The following is an 18,766-nucleotide window of genomic DNA, read 5'->3' on the forward strand; positions in this document are numbered from 1 at the left end:
TGGCAGAGGGGACAGAAGTCTCGTTGGCAGGGTCGCTGGAGTCAGCCCCTCCTCCTGTGCACCCACACAGACTTCAGAGGAGCGCAGGTTTGAGCAGTGACAGTAACGGTGTTTGTAGTACGGATGGATCACGGAGTCAGTACGCTGCACTCAGGAAATCAGTGGGGTTGGACGACGCCGGGATTATCTAAGTTAGGCCCCTGTGAGGGGTGGCATTGGGATGACATCCGGATTCCTGAGAGCCCGGGCCACGCACTGGTCAGGGAAGAGAGAGGCGCAGGCACAGGGAGCCGCGGTTGCGGAAACTCTCGGGCCAGGATGCTGGGGGTGCCGCTGGAGCGTGGCGACTTGGGGACGTGGGGGACGGTGCTTGTAAGGGAGGTCAGGGTGCTCCCGTGGGTGAGGGAGAGGGAGCCCCGTGACTGTGTGGGTGTCGCGTAGCACGCGGGCGACACCGAAGCTCAGACCTCAGTGCTCAGAGTTGGTGTTCAAGCCAGGTGGCTGTGGAGAGGCGACGGAGGGGGCCTTTCTCTTCTTTTCCCCCTGCTCACCTTCCTTCCCCTGCAGGCGACTTCTGTTTGCATTTGAGCTTCAGTTGTTAACGCGTCTCCCAGTAATTTTACTACTTAACGTTTGTCTCCCTGAAACCGTATTGTTCGCATGCTCCGAAAAGTTTGCATGAAGATCACCTTACTCCGTGGACCCTTTTGCAACATGCGTTTTGACTTGACATTGTCTCATAAAACGGATCCCGGACACGTACAGGTCTGGTTCCCGTACCCTTCGCCTCTCGGAAGTGTTCCGTTGAATATGTACACAGTCGATTTGTCCATCTTCCCGGGGAACGAGACTTTGAGTTCCTTTCTGATTTTTCACAGTTAACAGACGCGGCTGTGACGATCGGTCTGATTGCACGTTGTTCCCTGTGCATCCTGGGAATCTCACTGCCTAAGCCCTGCTTAGTTTTCCCATTTTCCAGTGAAAGCGTAGATCAAGCGTACTTACGATCTCAGGGTGTTTATTTTTGGCCCCTCTTCCTACCCGTGGCTTCGCAGGGTGCTCTCACCCCTCCGGTGTCACCGCCAGCTCGGCTTGAAGTGTCCGTTAGCGCTGATTGTCTGAGGACACGGGACCCTCTTAAAACTCTGACGTACAGAGCGTTCGTTTGTTTTGCTTTTGCGTCTTTTCCTCATGACCGTGACTTAAGTGGCTCGTAGCCAAAGAGAATGTTCGTTGCAGGTGGATTCCTAACGAGGACTTGCTTTCAAGTGTGCGCAGAATTGGCTGTGTCGGCCAGAGCCGCCCCTTCCTCTGTCCGTGTGAAGTTTACGTCCGCCAACCTGACCTGTCCTGTCCTGTCCTGTCAGCCGCAGGTGTTTGAAGCACTGGGCGTGTGGGAATTCACTTCCCCGTGCTCAGAGGAGTGCCCCCCCGGTAGGCACCTGGCTCAGTGCTCCTAGAAGGGACGCTGAGCAGAGGCTCGGGGGCCCCGCGGAAGAGTGAAAAGCCCGCTTCTCCCGTTTGAGTTGCGCTTCATGCTTCCTCGGGACGCGCCGGCCGTTCCCCGCGCCCCTGTCCCCACGCCCCGGTGGACCTCCAGCTGGCCTGCTTAGGACTCCGCGCCCTGCCGTTCCCCGCCCCGGTGGCAGCCCCGGTCGTGTGACACGTACAGGTCTGGTCAAGTGTGCTGACCGTGTGTGATCAGTGCCTCTGGTCGTGTGATCAGTCAGGACTTGCGAGTCTGTGCTTGCGCTCCTCGTGCACGTTTTAACCTCTGGTTTAGCAAAGGTCTTAAAAAGTTGACGTGTGCGTCAGGCTCGCCTTCAGATCCCAGAAGCAGGCTTAGGTAGGCTGGTTCTTTGATCCAAGCTCCCCTCAGAAACGTTTTTTGGAAACTGAAAATTCAGATACCACATAGAGAAGATCTTTTTTCTTAGTCGCGGCAAATTTACACTAAATCTGTATCCAGACCACATACTGTTTTTTGTTTTGTTTTAAAGTCAAGGAAGTATTCTTCAGCAGGATTCTCACAGCTCCTGAGTTCCTGCTGGTTCTCGAGCCGCCCGTTCACCCCGTCCTGGGGGGCCTGCCCCGGCGCGTGGCCTTCGTACGCACTCACGTCGCACCGCCTTTTCTCTGCTTGCCTTGTGAGGTTCCGTAAGGCAGAACCTTCTGAGGTTTCTTGCTCAGAAAAAGGGCTCGGCATCTCCAGGTTCCTTCCTGACAGAAACCCGCCAATCCAGCGTAAACCCGTCATCCGGCCGGTGGTTATCAAGTCTTCGGTCTCCCGCCCGCTAATTTTCAGCAGGAAACTTCTGATTTCCCTCTGTTCTCCAGCTAAAGGGTGTTTCTGAAAACAGTGATAGCTTCGGAATCGTTTTTGTCAGTTATTCCTGGCAATATTGTTTACTTCAGCTCTGATCTCCTTTCTGTTATATCTTGCCATATGACAGAAGAGTCAACTGAAAATAATTGATTTCATCATTGCATTCTTGTGTCAGAATGAGGATTACCTTTCGTATCGTTCAGCCTTCGGAACAGCTCTTTGAGGGACAGCTGGTGTAACCAGAGTACCAAAACGGATCGCAGTGCTTCTGTCGGAATGAATGAGGTGGGATAGACCTGCCCATGCAGACGATTCTTAGAGGAAGTCTGGGTTGGTGATGCTACCTCTTCCATATAAGACGTGGTCCTGGAAGTTTGTTAACACGTAACCTCCAGGGTGACCAGGGCGTTTGCAAGAGACTCTGACTTTCAGTATGATTCTCCAGTCCTTCCCTCTGTCCACTCCTTTCCTGAGTGTCTCTGTACTTCGGTGGTGTGGGTGGAGTACGGAAAGGAGAAAGCACATCCCTCACTGGGACTCCTATCGCATGCCGCCCAGGGACGACCGCTCTCGAAGTACTTGCGCTCCTTGTGCCTCAGTTTCCCTCTCTGAAGTATTGCTCATTAGGTTTTTGTGGCATTTAAAAGTTGACTCATTCAAAAAACATAGAAAAGTTTGGGCGCCTGGGGGCTCAGTCGGCTACGCGTCCGACTTCGGCTCAGGTCACGGTCTTATGGTTCGTGGCTTCGAGCCCCGAGTCGGGCTCTGTGCTGACAGCTCAGAGCCTGGAGCCTGCTTTGGATTCTGTGTCTCCCTCTCTCTGTCCTTCCCCTACTCGTGCTCTCTCTCTGTCTGTCAAAAATAAATGAACATTCAAAAAAATTTTAAAAACCCCATAAAATAGTTTCTGGGGGCTCCTGGGTGGCTCAGTCAGCTAAGCATCTGACTTCTGCTCAGGTCATGATCTCACGGTTCATGGATTCGAGCCCCACATCAGGCTCTGTTCTGACGGTGTGGAGCCTGCTTGGGATTCTCTCTCCCCCTCTCTCTGCCCCTCCCCTGCTCGTGCTCGCGCTCTCTCTCTGTCCCTCAAAGTAAATAAATAAACTTAAAATAAAAAGCTTCTGGTATATAAGAATCCCTCAAGTTTAAACTGGTATTATATCAATAGAATTTTTTGTCTTTTTATAAAAATGCATATTATTTTGGCAGTTACTTTACATGACTCCTGGGTCGTCTGGCGAAGTAGGAAAAAAGAAGTCCACTTTATGAAACAAGATTTAGTCATGGCCCGTGGACCGGCCACGTGAGACATTCCCGTCATCCGTTCTGATTAACAGGCTGACCTCAAATACTGTTGTGTCACTGAAGTACTGTCACCCCCTTGTGTCCAGTTTGGGTTTTCCAGTAGCGGTACCGTAGCTTCGGTCTCGGATGTGGTCGGTGCTGAGGTCGCGGGAAGGCCCGGCCCCTCCTGTGGGAAGACTTACTTACCCACAACTTCCATAGGCCGTCAGTCTGCAGTGACCCAGTTAAGACTCAGTAGATGTAAACTCTGCAGGTGGAGGTCCGTGGGTCGTAGACTCCAGTGCCTGTGAAGGAAACCCTGGCCTCAGCTGTGCCTTTCTTGGAATCTGCTTTATGTTCTGAGGCTGGCTTTTGGGGTTTTTTCTCGGGATAGATAAGCCGGAGACGGACGTGGTGGCCCGGGAGTGGCCTCCACATCTGTTACGTGTTCGGGGAAACCTTAGGTTTGGAGCGTGGCTGCGAGCTGCTCGTGTGCACCAGCGGTCTTCAGGGCTCTGTTTCCTCCCAAGAGCGCTCACCTCCTGTTTTACAAGTTGGGACCCAACCCTCTGTCGCATCTTTTCTAATGTTACTGCTTTGAAGTAGAAGCCTACTTTCACTTCTCGAGTTCTCGGAAGCACTGGGAACTCTTACGTTTTGTGGCTTAAAGTTCCTTGATGAATGGAGAATTCACTTTTGCTGTCTTTAAGCCATAGGTTTAAAGGGTGAAAGTTACATCCACCTGCACAGTTTAGATGACACACACATCTGGGACCTGCGCCTCACAGAGGAGAGGTGAAGGCGCCCTCTTCAGGTGGGGCTTGAGCAGAACACCTTCCAGGTGATGGCCATGCGCTGGCCTGACTGACCCTCTCCTTTAACGGTACCGTCTTCAGTGTGTAAGTAACGTGCTTGACAGCCATTCTCCTCTTACCTCTCGGGATGAGTCCGTCACAAACACAGTTTTACGGAATTCTACGTGGTGAACGTGAGTCCTAATGGTAAATACTCTCTATGTGAGAATGGCTCACGGAACTCTTTCCCGGATGGGTAGATGCGTGTTTTTCACGTTACTGACAATGAGTTGTGACTTAGAATTGGTGTATTTAAAGTGGTATTGTCTTCTCACCCGAGACTAACGGCATCTTTGAGTTAAGGAAATACGGTATTTCCTCGTACGAGTGTACCAGGAATTTCTTATTTGTGGACATTTAGGTTATTTCCGGTTTTTTATATTTGATGCCGGGATCCTTGGTTTTTTGTTTGTTTTTTAGGATAACTTTCCAGACGTGGAACTGTTTGGTTAAAATGTGTATAAATTTTAAGGCTTTTGATAACACTAAATTTCTTTAAAGTATGTTTGGTATTTCCTGTTTTGGATTTTCGTTTTTTTTTTTTTTTTTTTTTTTTTTTTTTTTTTTTGTCTTATATGTGCTAAAAGACATTTAGATGGAAAAGAAAGAGAAAAGCTGTCTCTGTTGACAAGTGGCATGACCTGGTGTGTAGGCAAATCTGGGGAGTACACACACAGACTTGCTGGGGCTGATAAATGAGTTAGTGAGGCTACGGGGTATAAGATAGATACACAAAAAGCACTTATATTTTTGTATACTAGCAGTGACCACCGGAAAATGAAATTAGTGTAGTAATTTTATTTATAAAAGCATCAGAAAGGAGAAAGAGTAGATTTAGCTAAAATGCAAGATTTCATACTGAAAACTTAAAACGTTTTTGAAAAAATTAAAGATCTAAATAGATAGAAGTCATCCCATGTTCAAGAATTGAAAGACTTGATATTATTGTAACGATAGCACTCCGAATTGATCTGTAGATTCGGTACAATCCCTGTGAGAATCCCACGTAGCTTTTTGGCAGAAATTGACAAACCGTTCCTAAAATTCATATGGAAATACAAGAGACGCAGAGTAGCCAGTGCGACCTAGAAAGTAGATCAGTACTGGAGGACTCCTGCCTCCCATTCCAAACTTACTTTGAAGCTATAGTCATCAAGAAGGTGTGGTACCAGCTGAAGGATAGATCACGGGATACACGTCGAGTCCAGAAACAAACCTTGACACTTAGGACAACTTGATTTTTGGCAAGGGTGCTAAGACAGGTCAGTGGAGACAGAGCCAAAGAATGAATTTGGACCCTGCCTCCTGTCACACACAGAATGTAACCGAGAATGGGTTACAGACTTCAGTGGAAGAGCTGAACCCAGTAAGACTCCTGGAAGAAAACAGAGGTGGAGTTTCGGGATCTTGGACACTAAAAGCCCAGGTGACCAAAGAAACAATTTAAATTGGACATCATGAAAATAAAAACTTTGGTGCATCAGAGGACGCTATCAAGAAAGTGAAACAATACGACCTGGAAAGTGTAACCTCACGCTTGTAAATCATATATCTAACAAGGTATTTATACCCAGAATCACATGAAGAGCTCTTACAACTTCACGTGAAAAGACGAATGACACAGGTAAACAGTGGGTGTAGGATCTGAATAGCATTTATCCCAAGAGAACGTGTATATGGCCAGTAAGCTCATGTTAAGTGGTGAAAGCAGTTTGGCAGTTCATGAAAATGCCAACCATACCGTGTCACCCAGAAGAGGCGCTGTGGTTGCAGGGGGCTGGGAGCAGGGGAGATGGGAAAGGGGGGTGAGCTTTCTCTTTGGGGTGATGAAAGTCAGATGGTGCTGATGGTGGCACAACTCTGAATGCGCTGGGGACGGCCGTGTTTCAGTAAACACAAGGACCACGGGTTCCAGGGGCCCACGTGGTGTAGCCTGTCGGCGACACAAAAACAGCCCTGGGATAACAGGTTACTGTCCCCTAAGGGGAGTTGCCCGGCCTTGCCTTGGCCATTTTCACAGTAGACGGGGGGATGCTCATCAGTCAAATGAAGCCTACTGGACAGTGTGGTCCGAGAGAGGTTGACTTGAAGAGGAGCCATGCAATGTGTCAGAAAACACCCAAGTAGCCTTTGAAAATGACTCCAGCCACGTTAGCGGTGTAATAGATTTCACAATAGATTCCAAGTACATAGGTTTTCTGTAGGGGCGCCCGGGTGGCTCAGTTGGTTAAGCATCTGGCTCTTGACTTCGGCTCACGTCGTGACCTCACAGTTTGTGAGTTCGAGCCCCACGTTGGGCTCTGCGCTGACGGCACGGAGCCTGCTTGAGCTTCTCCCTCTCTCTCTGCACCTCCCCCACTCCTGTACTCTCTATTTCTCTCAAAATAAATAAATACACTTTGAAAAAAGTTTTATTTAGATAGCATCAAGTTAATCTGTCCGGGGTTTTACTTAAAAAGTGAGGAAGTAGGGGTGCCTGGGTGGCTCAGTCGGTTAAACGTCCGACTCTTGATTTCGGCTCAGGTCAGGATCTTACGGTTTGTGGGTTCGAGCCCCACATCCGGCTCTGCGCTGGTAGTGTGGAGTCTTTCTGGGATCCTCTCTCTCTCCCTCTTTCTGCCCCTCCCCTGCTCATGCTGTCTTTCTCTCTCTCCCTCCCCCCCAAAATAAAAAAAAAATAAGTTTAAATAAAAATATTTTTTAAAAAAAGTGAAAAAAAGCGTGGTGGCTGTGCCTGTGCCCCACGTGTGTCTGTAGACGCTGCCACGGGGAGAAACTTGTCGTGCTGGGATAGCTTCCTGTTGCTACACATCTCATTCTACCAGAAAGAGAAGTATAGGAAATGTGTGATTTTGATGTCAGTCTTTGTTAATTTAAACTTGAATGCTCGCATGTTCTAAATATAATTCATGGGGTTTTGAAGGTTGTTGGTTTCCTTATTTTTAGGTTACTGAGTCCTTTCTGATGTTTGGCTTGAAATACAAGCTATGATACGAATTTAAAAAAAATTTTTGGCTGATAGAATCATAAATCTTATATATTATATTTTTTTAGTGGTGTTTCATTGTTCCTTTTGGTCTTTGTTTTCATTTATGTTTTAGAAGTAACAAATTGGCGGGTGGGGGGTGGGGAGTAAAACTTTGTTACTGTTTTGTTATTTAAAATCCAGTTTTCTCAAATACCTGATTTTATTTTGTCTCATAGGGATTCGTTTTGGCTGTTACCATCATGAGGGAAGCAATTGATGAATTTCGGCGTTTTCAGCGAGACAAGGAAGTAAATTCACAGCTATACAGCAAGCTCACAGTAAGAGGTCAGCAAGACACTTTTGATTTAGTTTATCGTTTGCTTAATGTAGCCATCACGTCAGAGTTAACATAAATGAAAGAAAACGTCATAATTCTGTTACCGAAAATAGTATTATGCAATTACATATGGTATCTAATTAATTTTCTTACGATAATGTAATGCCTACAAATTCAAGGTAGATTTTTTATTCATTCTCCAGATGCTGGGATGTGTGTGTATGAGTATAAACATGTACACGCTTAAACACACATGCGCACATGCGCACCGAGAAATGGTCGTGTGGTGCGCTCTGTCTCGGTTTGTATATGAGGCGTGTGCACGTAGACACGTGTGAAACCCAGCTGGTGCCGGACATTTTCTGTGAAGCCCTGTATCACCTTACCTGCCGTCTCTGTTTGTGTTATATTTTCAACACAGTCGTAGGGTTAGACAGTTAGTACCAGGGCCTTAAACTGTTTAAGTGCAAGGTCTCGGAGCACCTACAGTTCATGTCATGATCCAAAGTGGGACCACTTTATGCCCATTTCTCCTTAACTTCGTTCAGGGCTTTTAACCCTTGCTTAATTTATGTTTTTAAAGAGTTTGTTTATTTGGTCTCTCAGTCTCAGTGGAAAAGAAACGATGTATTGGGAAGAGTGTGGGGAAAGCATTTGTGGGTGGGCATTACGCCCGTCAAAAAGTGACAGTGACACCATGACAGTGATCGCATCAATGAGGGACAATGAAGGAAGGCACCGAAAAACTAAACACGTATTCATAATAACTTCAAAGCCTGTTTCAAAGTTGAGGTTTAGAGTGGAGTTTGTACCTTCTGATTACATGGGGACATTTGTACGTTGAATTATTTATTTGAAATAATTCTCCAAAAAAATATTTTTATAGCTTATTTGGACAGATCTCACGTAACGTAAAGTTTATCCGTTTAAAGTGTACAGTTCAGTGGTTTGGGTCTGTTCACAGAGTTATGGAAGCATTACTGCCGTCTGCTTTTGGAACGGTCTTGACGTTCTAGAAAGAAACTCTGAATATGTTAGCCGTCATCCCATTCTTGCCCCTCCTGCCCCTCCTCCAGCCCCGGGTCCGTCCCCCGGTCTGCTTTCTGTCTCCATGGGTCTGCCCCCGAGGAGCAGGTGTCCGGAAGCCTGCAGCGTGTGGGCTGGTGTCACAGGCCTCTTTCCCCGGCGTCCTGTGGTCACGGGTCATCAGTTCATCGCTGGCGTGGCGCCTGGCAGCGCTCTTTTTCTTTTCGTTGCCCAGGGCTCCTCCTCTCTGTGGCGTGCCGTGTTTGCTTCCCATTCAGTAGTGGGTGGACATTTGCGTTGTTTCCACTTGAGGCGACTGTAAAGAAAGCCGCTGCAAATGTCTGCGTGCGGTTTTTCTGTACGAACGTGATGTTACTTCTTCTGCGAGCATACCTGCCACGAGTGAAATTGCTGGATTGTATGGTAAGCACGTTCTTGAGAAACTGCAAACTACTCTTCTGATTGGCCTTACCGGTTTGCTGTCTCACCGGCAGCGTGTGAGTGGTCCAGTCTCTCTGCGTCTTCACCGGCACCTGTTAGCGTCTGTCTTTTTGTTGCAGCCGTCCTGTTGGGCGTGAAGTGGTAGCTCGTTGTGGTTTTGACTTGTGTTTCTCTGATGACTCATGACGTTGAGCGTCTTTTTCATCTGCTTATTGGGCGTCTGTATGTCTCCTTTGGAGACGTGTTTTTTCAGATTCTTTGCTTACTGTTGGAACTGGGTTCTTTTTTTGTATTTATTGAGTTGGAAAAACTCTATATATTCTGGATTTAAGTCCCTTGTCATTCTGTGATTTGGGCTTATTTTGTCTCATTCGGTGGCTTGTGTTTTTTTCCTTTTCTTTGTGTCTTCTGACGCACAACAGTTTTCATGTTGCTGAAGTCCTGCTCATCTGTGTTTTCTTTTATTGCTTATGCCATTGTGATGTACCTAAGGAACAGTTTGTCAACCCAGGGTTGCAAAGACTTACTTCTATATCTTCTTCCAGGGGTTTTATGCTTTTAGCTCTGACGCTCAGATGTGTGATCCGTTTTCATTCTGTAGTTTGTGTGGGTGTATGACATGGGTCCACATTCCTTTGTGTGTGAGTATCCAGTTGTCCCAGTACCATTTTTGAAAAGACTATACTCTTGCGATTAAATTGAACGGTTAGCTAGTGAAGAGTTTTGATGTATGAAGTAATGGCATGGTGGAGGAAAGGTGTGTTGTAGAGAAGAGGTGAAGTTTTGGAAAAAAGGAATCCCCAGAGTGGCCAGGTAAATTAGGTGTACCTTTGATGTGTCTTTTTTGGAATATAGCATAGGTCCTGGCTTAGTTTTTAAATTGTTTTCGTTGTGATATTTGGAATGAGCAGAGATTCGTTTCCGTGTATTAATTGTATCATTCAAAACTAAATGGCATGATGATATCTGTGAACCATCAGTCGGCAGTCCTGCCTGCCCTCCTGAGCGTAGAAGCAGTGAAGGGTCGAGCACTTGCCTCAGAGAGAGCAGCCCACATTCTCAGTTTGGGACTCCAGGCCGTGGCTCTGAAGGTAGTGGAGCGGCACGCACTTGCGAGAATTGTGTCTGTCCAGCCTGGCAGGGCCACTTGAAGGACCGACTCAAGACGGTTGTCTCTCTTCCTCTGATTGGATGTGACTCAGGGCAGAAGAGCCAAAAAAACAGTCGGCATTTCGGAAGCCTGTGTCAGCAGCAGTGGCTGGGGGGCGACAGGTGATAGTTGACACACCGAAGAGAGTGTCGAGTGCCTGCTAGAAGGAGCTGGAGACAGGATTCTTTGGAAAATTGGGGCCTTCAGAAGTGCGTGTGTTGACAGGAGAGTTTTGAAAGCCACATCCAAGGCCGGCACTGAATCATGCTCAGAAAAGACCCCAAGAAAGTGTTTTGCCTCTAGCCAGTCTCTAGGCTCACTGCAAGCAGAGATGAGGTCTCAGGCAGAGTTGTAGACAGCTTGCCGAGTGCCGGGTGCCCCGGGACAGCCAGCCTGCCAAGGCTGGGAGAGGCTGTTCACTCCTTCCCTTCCTCCCTCCCTCTCTCCCTCTCTCCCTCCCTCCTTCCCTCCCTCCCTCCCTCCCTTCCTCCTTCCCTCCCTCCCTCCCTCCTTCCCTCCCTCCCTCCCTCCCTCCCTCCGTCCTTCCCTCTCTCCCTCCCTCCTTCCCTCTCTCCCTCCCTCCCTCCCTCCCTGTCTCCCTCTGTCTCCTGTCCTTCACCGTTCCTCCCTTTCTTCCTCCCCCTCTCATTCCTTCTTCCCTCCATCATCCCTCCTTTTCTTTCTTAATCTCACCCCCTCCCCTTGCAGGGAAATCTTTTTCAAAACACTGACTGAAAGACTTCACAGACCACACATGACGAGGAATACACACTTTACAAAACGATTCTAGAAAAGTCACTAGACGTGCACGGCTACAGCATATACTGAGCAACAAAAGAAACCCAGAAGAGGAGGACGTGACTGATTTCCCGAATTACCAGATTATAATAGTCAAAATGTACAGGTTTCCACAGGAAATTATGAAGCATGCAGAGAAACCATGTGGCCCAGTCATAGAAGAAAGGAACAGAAGCTGTCCCTGAGGAGGCCCAGATTCTGGACTTACTGGACAAAAGTCTAACTCACCTGCCATAAGTATGCTCACGGAGCTAAAGGAGACAACTGAAAAATGTTAAGAGACATCAGGAGAACAATGTACTGTATTAAACAGAAGATCGGTAAAGGTATGGAAATGATCAAAAGGAAGCCAAGAGAAATTCTGGTGCCAAAAATTATAATAAATTGCAAGAAGAACTCACTCGAGAGTTTCAGTGGCAAATTTAAGTGTCCGGGAGAAAGAATCCCTGACCCTGAACCTAGATCACGTGAGATGATCCATTCTGAGACGTGGAAAGAAGAACGAGGAAAGTTAAGTAGGGACTTGGGGGCAGCACTAAATGCGCTAATGTGCGTGCAGTGGGAGTCGTGGGAGTCGTAGAGGGAGAGGGCGGAGAGAAAGTTTGAAGGAATAATGGCCGTTAACTTCCCAGATTTGTTAAGAGACATGAATCTACACGTTCAGGAAATTCCGTGAACCCCTAGAAGGACGGACGCAGAGAATCCACACCGAGACGTTGTAATCAGACAGTTCAAACCCGAGGACAAAGAGAATGTTCTGAAAGCAGCAAGGGAGAGACAGCTTGTCACACACAAGGCCTCTCGAGTAAGAGCCTGTGGAGGACAGGAGGTGGATGACGTTTTTAAAATGACAAAAGAAAAAACTGCCAACCAAGAATTGTGTGCCCCATTCACGAGTGAAGGAGAAATTCGGATGTTCCCAAATGCCTGTAGAATTGAAAACAGGCACTCGAGCAAATACACATGCAGCCACGTTCATGCAGCGCCCTTTATAATCGCCAGTGGGGGAGAACAACCCAAATGTCCATCGGCGCGTGAGTGGATAAGCAAATTGTGCCGTTTTCTCACGTTGGAGTATTATTCAACCGTAAAAATTAATACTGATACAACACGAGTGAACCTCGAAAAAGCCGTGTGAGAGAAATCAGACACAAAAGGTCACGGACTGTACGACGTCATCTACGTGAAGTATGGGAACAGGTAGATTACTGGAACTGAAGGCAGGTTGTGGGGGGCACTGCTTAGTGGGTCGACGCATCCTTTTGTGGTGAGGAAAATGTATTTGAACCTGATAGAGTGGGTCGCAAAACACCGTGAATATACCCCGTGCCGTTGTAGTACTCGCTTACGATGGCTGATTTTATGTTATGTCACTGTCACCTAAAAATAGTAAAAGCTGTTGACGAAGGCATACTAATGATTAGGTCTTTTACAGTTCTATGATACTCGAACTCAGAAGATCTTAAAAATAATTGTCAGTGGGTTTATTTCAAATACAAACGGAGATTTACCTTTTTACACCAAATTGACGACCGTTGGTCCCGTTTGAAAGGACGTTTTACTCGTAGATGGTAACGGTGTGGCTATCTCTGACTTCCTCCTCTGTGATCTGTGTCAGGTGACTTGCTCATTGGCATAACTGCCACCCTAGGTAGGTTGGTGTTCTCTCCACCTTACAGGGGAGGGGCCTGAGGCCCCCGAGTCCCTGCAGCTTCGCTGGAGCGGCTGTGTGAGCCCAGCCCCCTCCGACTTCATGTGGCTGTTGTGTGGGTTGTACGTTGCTCTGTGGCTCGTTATTCTGACGCAGATGATTGATGAGTAAAATCTAGAATGTGAAAAATGCACGTAAAAATGTAAAAAATGCTCCTTGGCTAGTCTGAAACTTGTTTTCTTGGGAAGAATATTCTTTGCTCATCTCCTTAATTTGTAGCATTTCATAGGTTATCTGTTCTTTGAATGGCATTGATGGCTCCTTTATGTGACTTAACTGCGGTTTGTCTTATCGTATTTATCGTATTTACAGTATTTGAATTTTGTATTTGGAGTTCTTACACACATTCTTGTAGAAATACTCTGGGAAGATGTTCCCTGCTCTATTTTTTCTTTTGAAAAGGAAAGCCACGACCACTCTTAAGTATGCTCGGGTCTTGAGGGTGCTTTGTTAGAAGCAGAGAGTATTTTAACTGGTGCACGAGCTCAGTCGACACCGGGTGATGTTTAGCCAACTGCACACTTTGCTGCTTGAGAGGCTGTCTTGTCACGTGGGAATTTTCCACGTCTGCTCCTGCTCCGTTCTTTGCTTTCTCCTTGTGTGTGACCTGCTTTATGATTCATGGTTCTCTCCTAATGGATAGCGTCCGTCAGAGTTAAGGAGGAGAAAATGAAATTGTTGGCAGCTTTTCAGAAATCCCTGATGAGGAATTTGAATTGTGGGGTCATTCTGCTTTTGGTTTCTTGGGATCAGTGCTTTTTTTTTTTTTTTTAACCTTTGCTCCAGAGAGGTGTATGAATTGCATCCTGGGCTATAATCATTCTGCTGGCTGGTTCACGATTCAGTTCCAGATACTTAGTACTCCCTGTGGTCGGCACTGTGATCCCCCCCGGGGATTCAAACACGAGTGAGTCCTGGACTGTGGTTTTGAAAGAGCTCCTGTAGTATTCTAGCAGATAGGATAAACTCAGAGGTTTTTGTTTACTTGCTTTTGTTTTAATCAACCATCAAATCTCAGTAGGACTGTATCATGTCACCCACGATTAATGTGTATTCCAGATGCCCACCTCAAGCTAATGTGGGGCTTTAGAAATGATCTGGAATTAATTCTGGGCTGTGGCTTCTCTTTACACTCGGTGATGACTGATTTCCGGTGGCTCTTATCTGTTCCTTGTAATGGTTATGGCATTCTGTTGTTCAACGTGTTAGACATATGAAAGAGAGAAGAAAGTCTGTTGTCTTTGAACTTGTGTACATTGTGTGTGTGTGTAGTTGTCACAGAGAACGCTCACATATTTAGGTGTTTCTTGTGTTCCAGTTTCCTTGCCAGAAAGGAACTTGACCCGCTGAGACGATGTTCTTTCTTCCTGTGTATTTTAGCATCTTTGATTCTTTCTGTCAACACTGTTGTCACATACTTGTTAAAATTCTTACTGTTATTTTTACATAAAAAATCATGAAATACCTATTAAAATTTTATCATCTTTTAGTGAAATTTACTGTTTGTGAGTAATGTTTTCTTGAAAGATCTCTTTTTAAAAATCCCTCTTTAGTGCATTTTACACACTGTCTGTGGGCAGTGCACACTTCCCCAGGCATGTCCTAACATGTAACTGGTTTCTTGGGTTACTGCATCTTCCGCTTGGCAAGAAGGAGTCCCTTTTGTGACAGTCATGTCTTCAGATAGTTGGGTTTCTTTTAAATAGTATTCTCAAATGTTGGCTAAATTTTCCCATCAGAAATTGCTTAGGAGCTGATGAACTCAGAAGTCATCGGAGTGGGTTTCTGCAGCTGCTGCTCAGAGAGGCATCGGTGACTTTCCTTCTTATTCACGTGGCATCCCTCGTTCGTCCACTTCTGTGATGGTGCAGATCAAGTAGAACAGTGCGTCTTTTCTCATGAGGTCAGGGCCTGCTCGGTGCTTCCCGTTCATCTTGGGTGGTCTTCAGCATCTGTGGGCTGAGCAGCATTTGGGAAGTATCCGTTCAAGAATGTTCTGGAGGGGCGCCTGGGTGGCTCAGTCGGTTGAGCGTCCGACTTCGGCTCAGGTCATGATCTCGCGGTCCGTGAGTTCGAGCCCCGTGTCGGGCTCTGTGCTGACAGCTCAGAGCCTGGAGCCTGTTACAGATTCTGTGTCTCCCTCTCTCTGACCCTCCCCCGTTCATGCTCTGTCTCTCTCTGTCTCAAAAATAAATAAACGTTAAAAAAACTTAAAAAAAAAAAAAAAAGAATGTTCTGGATAGTCTAGTAGCGGCTCTCGATCTGTCAGATCTGTATGGTAGGTCTCCATCGGTCGGTCGTCGTAGGTTGTCGTAGGTTGTTGTAGGTCGACACCGATCAGCAGCTGAGATTCATGATCTCATCTGCTCTGTCCTCTGTGGCTGCACGCGGTGGACGCGGGTCCGCCCGGGTGGGACAGATACACAGGAGCAGATTCATAGCTTTGGGACCGGCTGTGCGTGACCCGTCGTGCTTTCTCAGCTCATCCTGGGAGGATCTGTGTGAATTCATTTCTTTGTGGCCTTGGTGCGCCACGTGTCTTTTATCGCATTGTTTGGAGATTGGGGCCCGGAATACGTGAAAGTAACAAGAAACGCCGGCTGACACGATGTACCTTGGCACAGGTGGAGTCGTGTGGCGGTGTGTGTGTCGCCAGCACCCCGCCCCCTCCCTCTGGTAGCTGCTGTTACTGTGCTGGTCGCTGTGCTGCTGGGTCCTCTGCTCTGTGTTCGTGTGGCTGTTTTCCCTGAAGGTTCCGAGGTTGTTGGCACCTGGCAGGATCTCAGACGATGGATGACTTAAGTAAATGAGGGGTTTGCAGATCAAATATGACAGCCCTAGGCCTGCCTGCGCTCCAGTGTGGCCGCTCGCGCCTCCCCCAGCATCCTTGCTCGCGTCAGGTACAGCACTGGGTTTAACTTGCTGCCTTGACTGGTGAAAAATACTCTCCTTGTGATTTGCTTGCTGCTGACCTTTTCACATTTCCTTGTTTATTGTGATCTTTTATACGAGTTTACTCGTCGTTCTTCATACGTCCATTTCTACCTTTTCAGAATTTCTCTAAGAGAAGCTTATCACATGACAAATATTTTTATCTTGTTTGACTCATTTTTTATCTTTTTCTTTAAAATTTGTTTTACTGTTTATTTATTTTTGAGAGAGAGAGAGAGAGAGACAGAGCTTGAGCGGGGGAGGGGCAGAGAGAGAGGGAGACACAGAATCCGAAGCAGGCTCCGGGCTCTGAGCTGTCAGCACAGAGCCTGAAACAGGGCTCGAACACACAAACAGTGAGATCACAACCTGAGCTGAAGTCGGATGCTTACCAGACTGAGCCACCCAGGCGCCCCTATCTTTTTCTTTTAGATGTAGATAAGTTTATAATTTTTATGTATGCAAACCTTCTGTTTTCCTTTGTGGTTTTTACTTTAATCCTAGAAAGGCTGTTTAACCCTAGTGTGAATATCTTAATTTCCCTACAGTGGTATTTCTGTGTTTTCATTTTTCATAGCTGATGTTTCCCTCCATTTGCAATTTTACATTTCAGGTGTCTATTCCATGGAGAAGGGACCTGTCTTTTTTTACCGCAAATGGTTAGTTAGTTCCTTTAAAACTAGTTTTTAATGTTATTAAAGTTCTTTTTCCAGAGGCACCTGGGTTGCTCAGTTGGTTAAACGTCTGACCCTTGATTTCAGGTCAGGTCATGATCTCAGGGTTCATGAGTTCAGGGTGACATCATGGAGCCTGTTTGGGATTTTCTCTTTCCCTCTCTCTGTGCCCCACCCCTCCCCCCCCCCCCCATCAGTATGCTTTCAAAATAAACTTAAAAAAAAAAAAAAAACCTAAAAAATAAAAAAACCTAAAAGGGCACCTGGGTTATTCAGTCAGTTAGGCATCCAGCTTCAGCTCAGGTTGTGATCTCATGGTTTGTGGGATCGAGCCCCACGTCAGGTTCTATGCTGGCAATGTGATGTGGAGCCTGCTTGGAATTCTCTCTCTCTCCCTTACTCTGCCCCTCCCCTTTTCTCTCTCTCAAAATAAATAAATAAATACACTTAAAAAAAAATAAAGTTTCTTTTTCAGGCCTTTGAGAAATGTGTCAGATTTCTTTGGGCCCCATTCTTTGCCTTGAGTTCTCCAGATTCATCCAGATCTCCGTGCCGGCTCCATTCCAGTTTTAAATAATGTTCCTTTTTGGCATGTTCCAGCATCTTAGAATCTTTCCCTCCCTCCCTCAGTTATTTTTCTTTTTTCATTATTTGGAGATTTTCTTCTCGTGAATTAGACCAGTGGCATCGAACCCTCATGAACAGGCTCGTGGTTGCTCACTATCCTCACCCGTGGTTTCTTCTCTCTTGTACCAAGGGCCCGATGTTAGTCTTCACGCTGCGAGTGTTTGTGCAGCAAGAAACTGCCGTGGGATGAGCGAAAATCTAGAGGAAATGAGAGACTAGGGACGATTTTGAGCCATATTTAGTTCATCTCCCTTTTAGCGGTAACATAACCATACAGAATCGCGGGGCATTGGGATTTTTGTACATTTGCAGGCGCCTGCTTTCTCGTCAGGTTTCTGGTTTTCGTGATTGAGAGTCTTAGAACTTGTTAATTATGAACCGTTCGTGTTAACAGTACTTTGTATTTTAACATTTGGTAGAGGTGTAAAAAGTCTTTCTAACCACAGAAAACAGAGGTTGGAAATTTCTCTTAGGCAGACACCAGCAGGCTTAACCAAGACTTTGAAGTATCTTGTCTATAGTAAGACCACATAATTTTCAGTTGTATTTGTTGCTTGATAAAATATTTAAGAGTGAGGTACTTAGTAAGTGTTTTAAACCCGTGTACTTTCCTACAAAATCTTTATTTAGTGAAGGTGGTCATTTGCTGTTGATACTTATTTCTGCCTTTGCTGCAGCAAAACGTGTACGTGGTTGGCTGCAAGTCTGTCTGCATGGTCTCTTCTGGCAATTTTGGGCTCTTCATTGGTATTTGGATGGTAGACTGTTTCAGATAGTGAGACCGTGTTAGAAGGGAAGGGGTCCGGTGAATAACACTCAGTGTTTCATCTGTTTCTTACCACGATATTTCATTATTTCCATATTCTTTCTAAAGCTATCTCACACTTTGTTTCCTGATAGAATAAGAAAACAAATGTGTGTTTAACTTGAGCATCTTACTTTTTTTTTGATTCCGCCACTCTTTCTCTTTTCTCTCCAGCTGCTTTCGGGGGGTGGGGGTTTCCAGTACCCTCCCCCCCCTCTCCCTCCTCTCTTCGCGAGCTCTCTGCCCTCCACGGCTCCTCTCTCCCCCAGTTGCTCTCTCCGCACCACGTACCTGCCGAGTTCTGTGGTTCAGGTTGTGCGAATTGTGTTAATCCTCAGATCGGTTTTCTAGGCGTGCGGGATGGCTTGGTGTTGATCTGGCTGCATTTCGGGGACGAGAGATGCACAAAAGAACTTCCATGGTGCTGCGCCATCTTGGCCCCTCCCCCGTTTTGTTTTTAATTGCTAAAGGATGTTTTTTAAAACTACTTCGATTATTGCTGGTGAAAGTGTAAGAGTAAAAATTGGTTACCTTCCGCAAGATGCTCTCTAACCCTTACCCCCAGACAGCAGCATTTCCTTTTTTTTCTTTAATTTCCTAGGCTGTAGTCAATACAGGTCCTATGTGGATGTATTTTATCTCCTGGGCTTTAGGTAAGGTTCCTGCGGGTCGGGCGTGGCCCATTTTGTTCCTACGTTTGTCCCCAGCCTGTGTCGCGGGAAGGATAGCTCCTGCCCTTGCCCATCCGGGTCCTCCGTGCCCCACCCACCTTCAGCGGGAGTCCCCGGGCCTCCCAGCCTGAGCAGAGCCCTGGCTTGTGTGCTCTGGGAC

The 18,766-nt window shown here is 46.7% G+C and overlaps 1 protein-coding gene across 10 annotated transcripts in view; it reads left to right on the forward strand.

The window, feature by feature from the left end:
- ATP9B (ATPase phospholipid transporting 9B (putative)) overlaps nt 1–18,766 on the forward strand; it is a 250,847-nt gene that overhangs the window by 41,898 nt on the left and 190,183 nt on the right. For 8 of the 10 annotated variants that reach the window (XM_042961538.1, XM_042961540.1, XM_042961539.1 and 5 more), the window contains one exon: nt 7,672–7,780. In XM_042961538.1, the coding sequence (XP_042817472.1) occupies nt 7,672–7,780 (109 nt within the window). Of the gene's footprint in view, nt 1–2,587; nt 2,612–5,581; nt 6,092–7,671; nt 7,781–18,766 lie in introns of those variants that run through there. The other 2 variants (XM_042961546.1, XM_042961545.1) reach the window with 2 other exon arrangements.

Source organism: Panthera tigris, chromosome D3 (assembly GCF_018350195.1).
Source record: "Panthera tigris isolate Pti1 chromosome D3, P.tigris_Pti1_mat1.1, whole genome shotgun sequence".
Classification (NCBI taxonomy): Eukaryota; Metazoa; Chordata; class Mammalia; order Carnivora; family Felidae; genus Panthera; species Panthera tigris.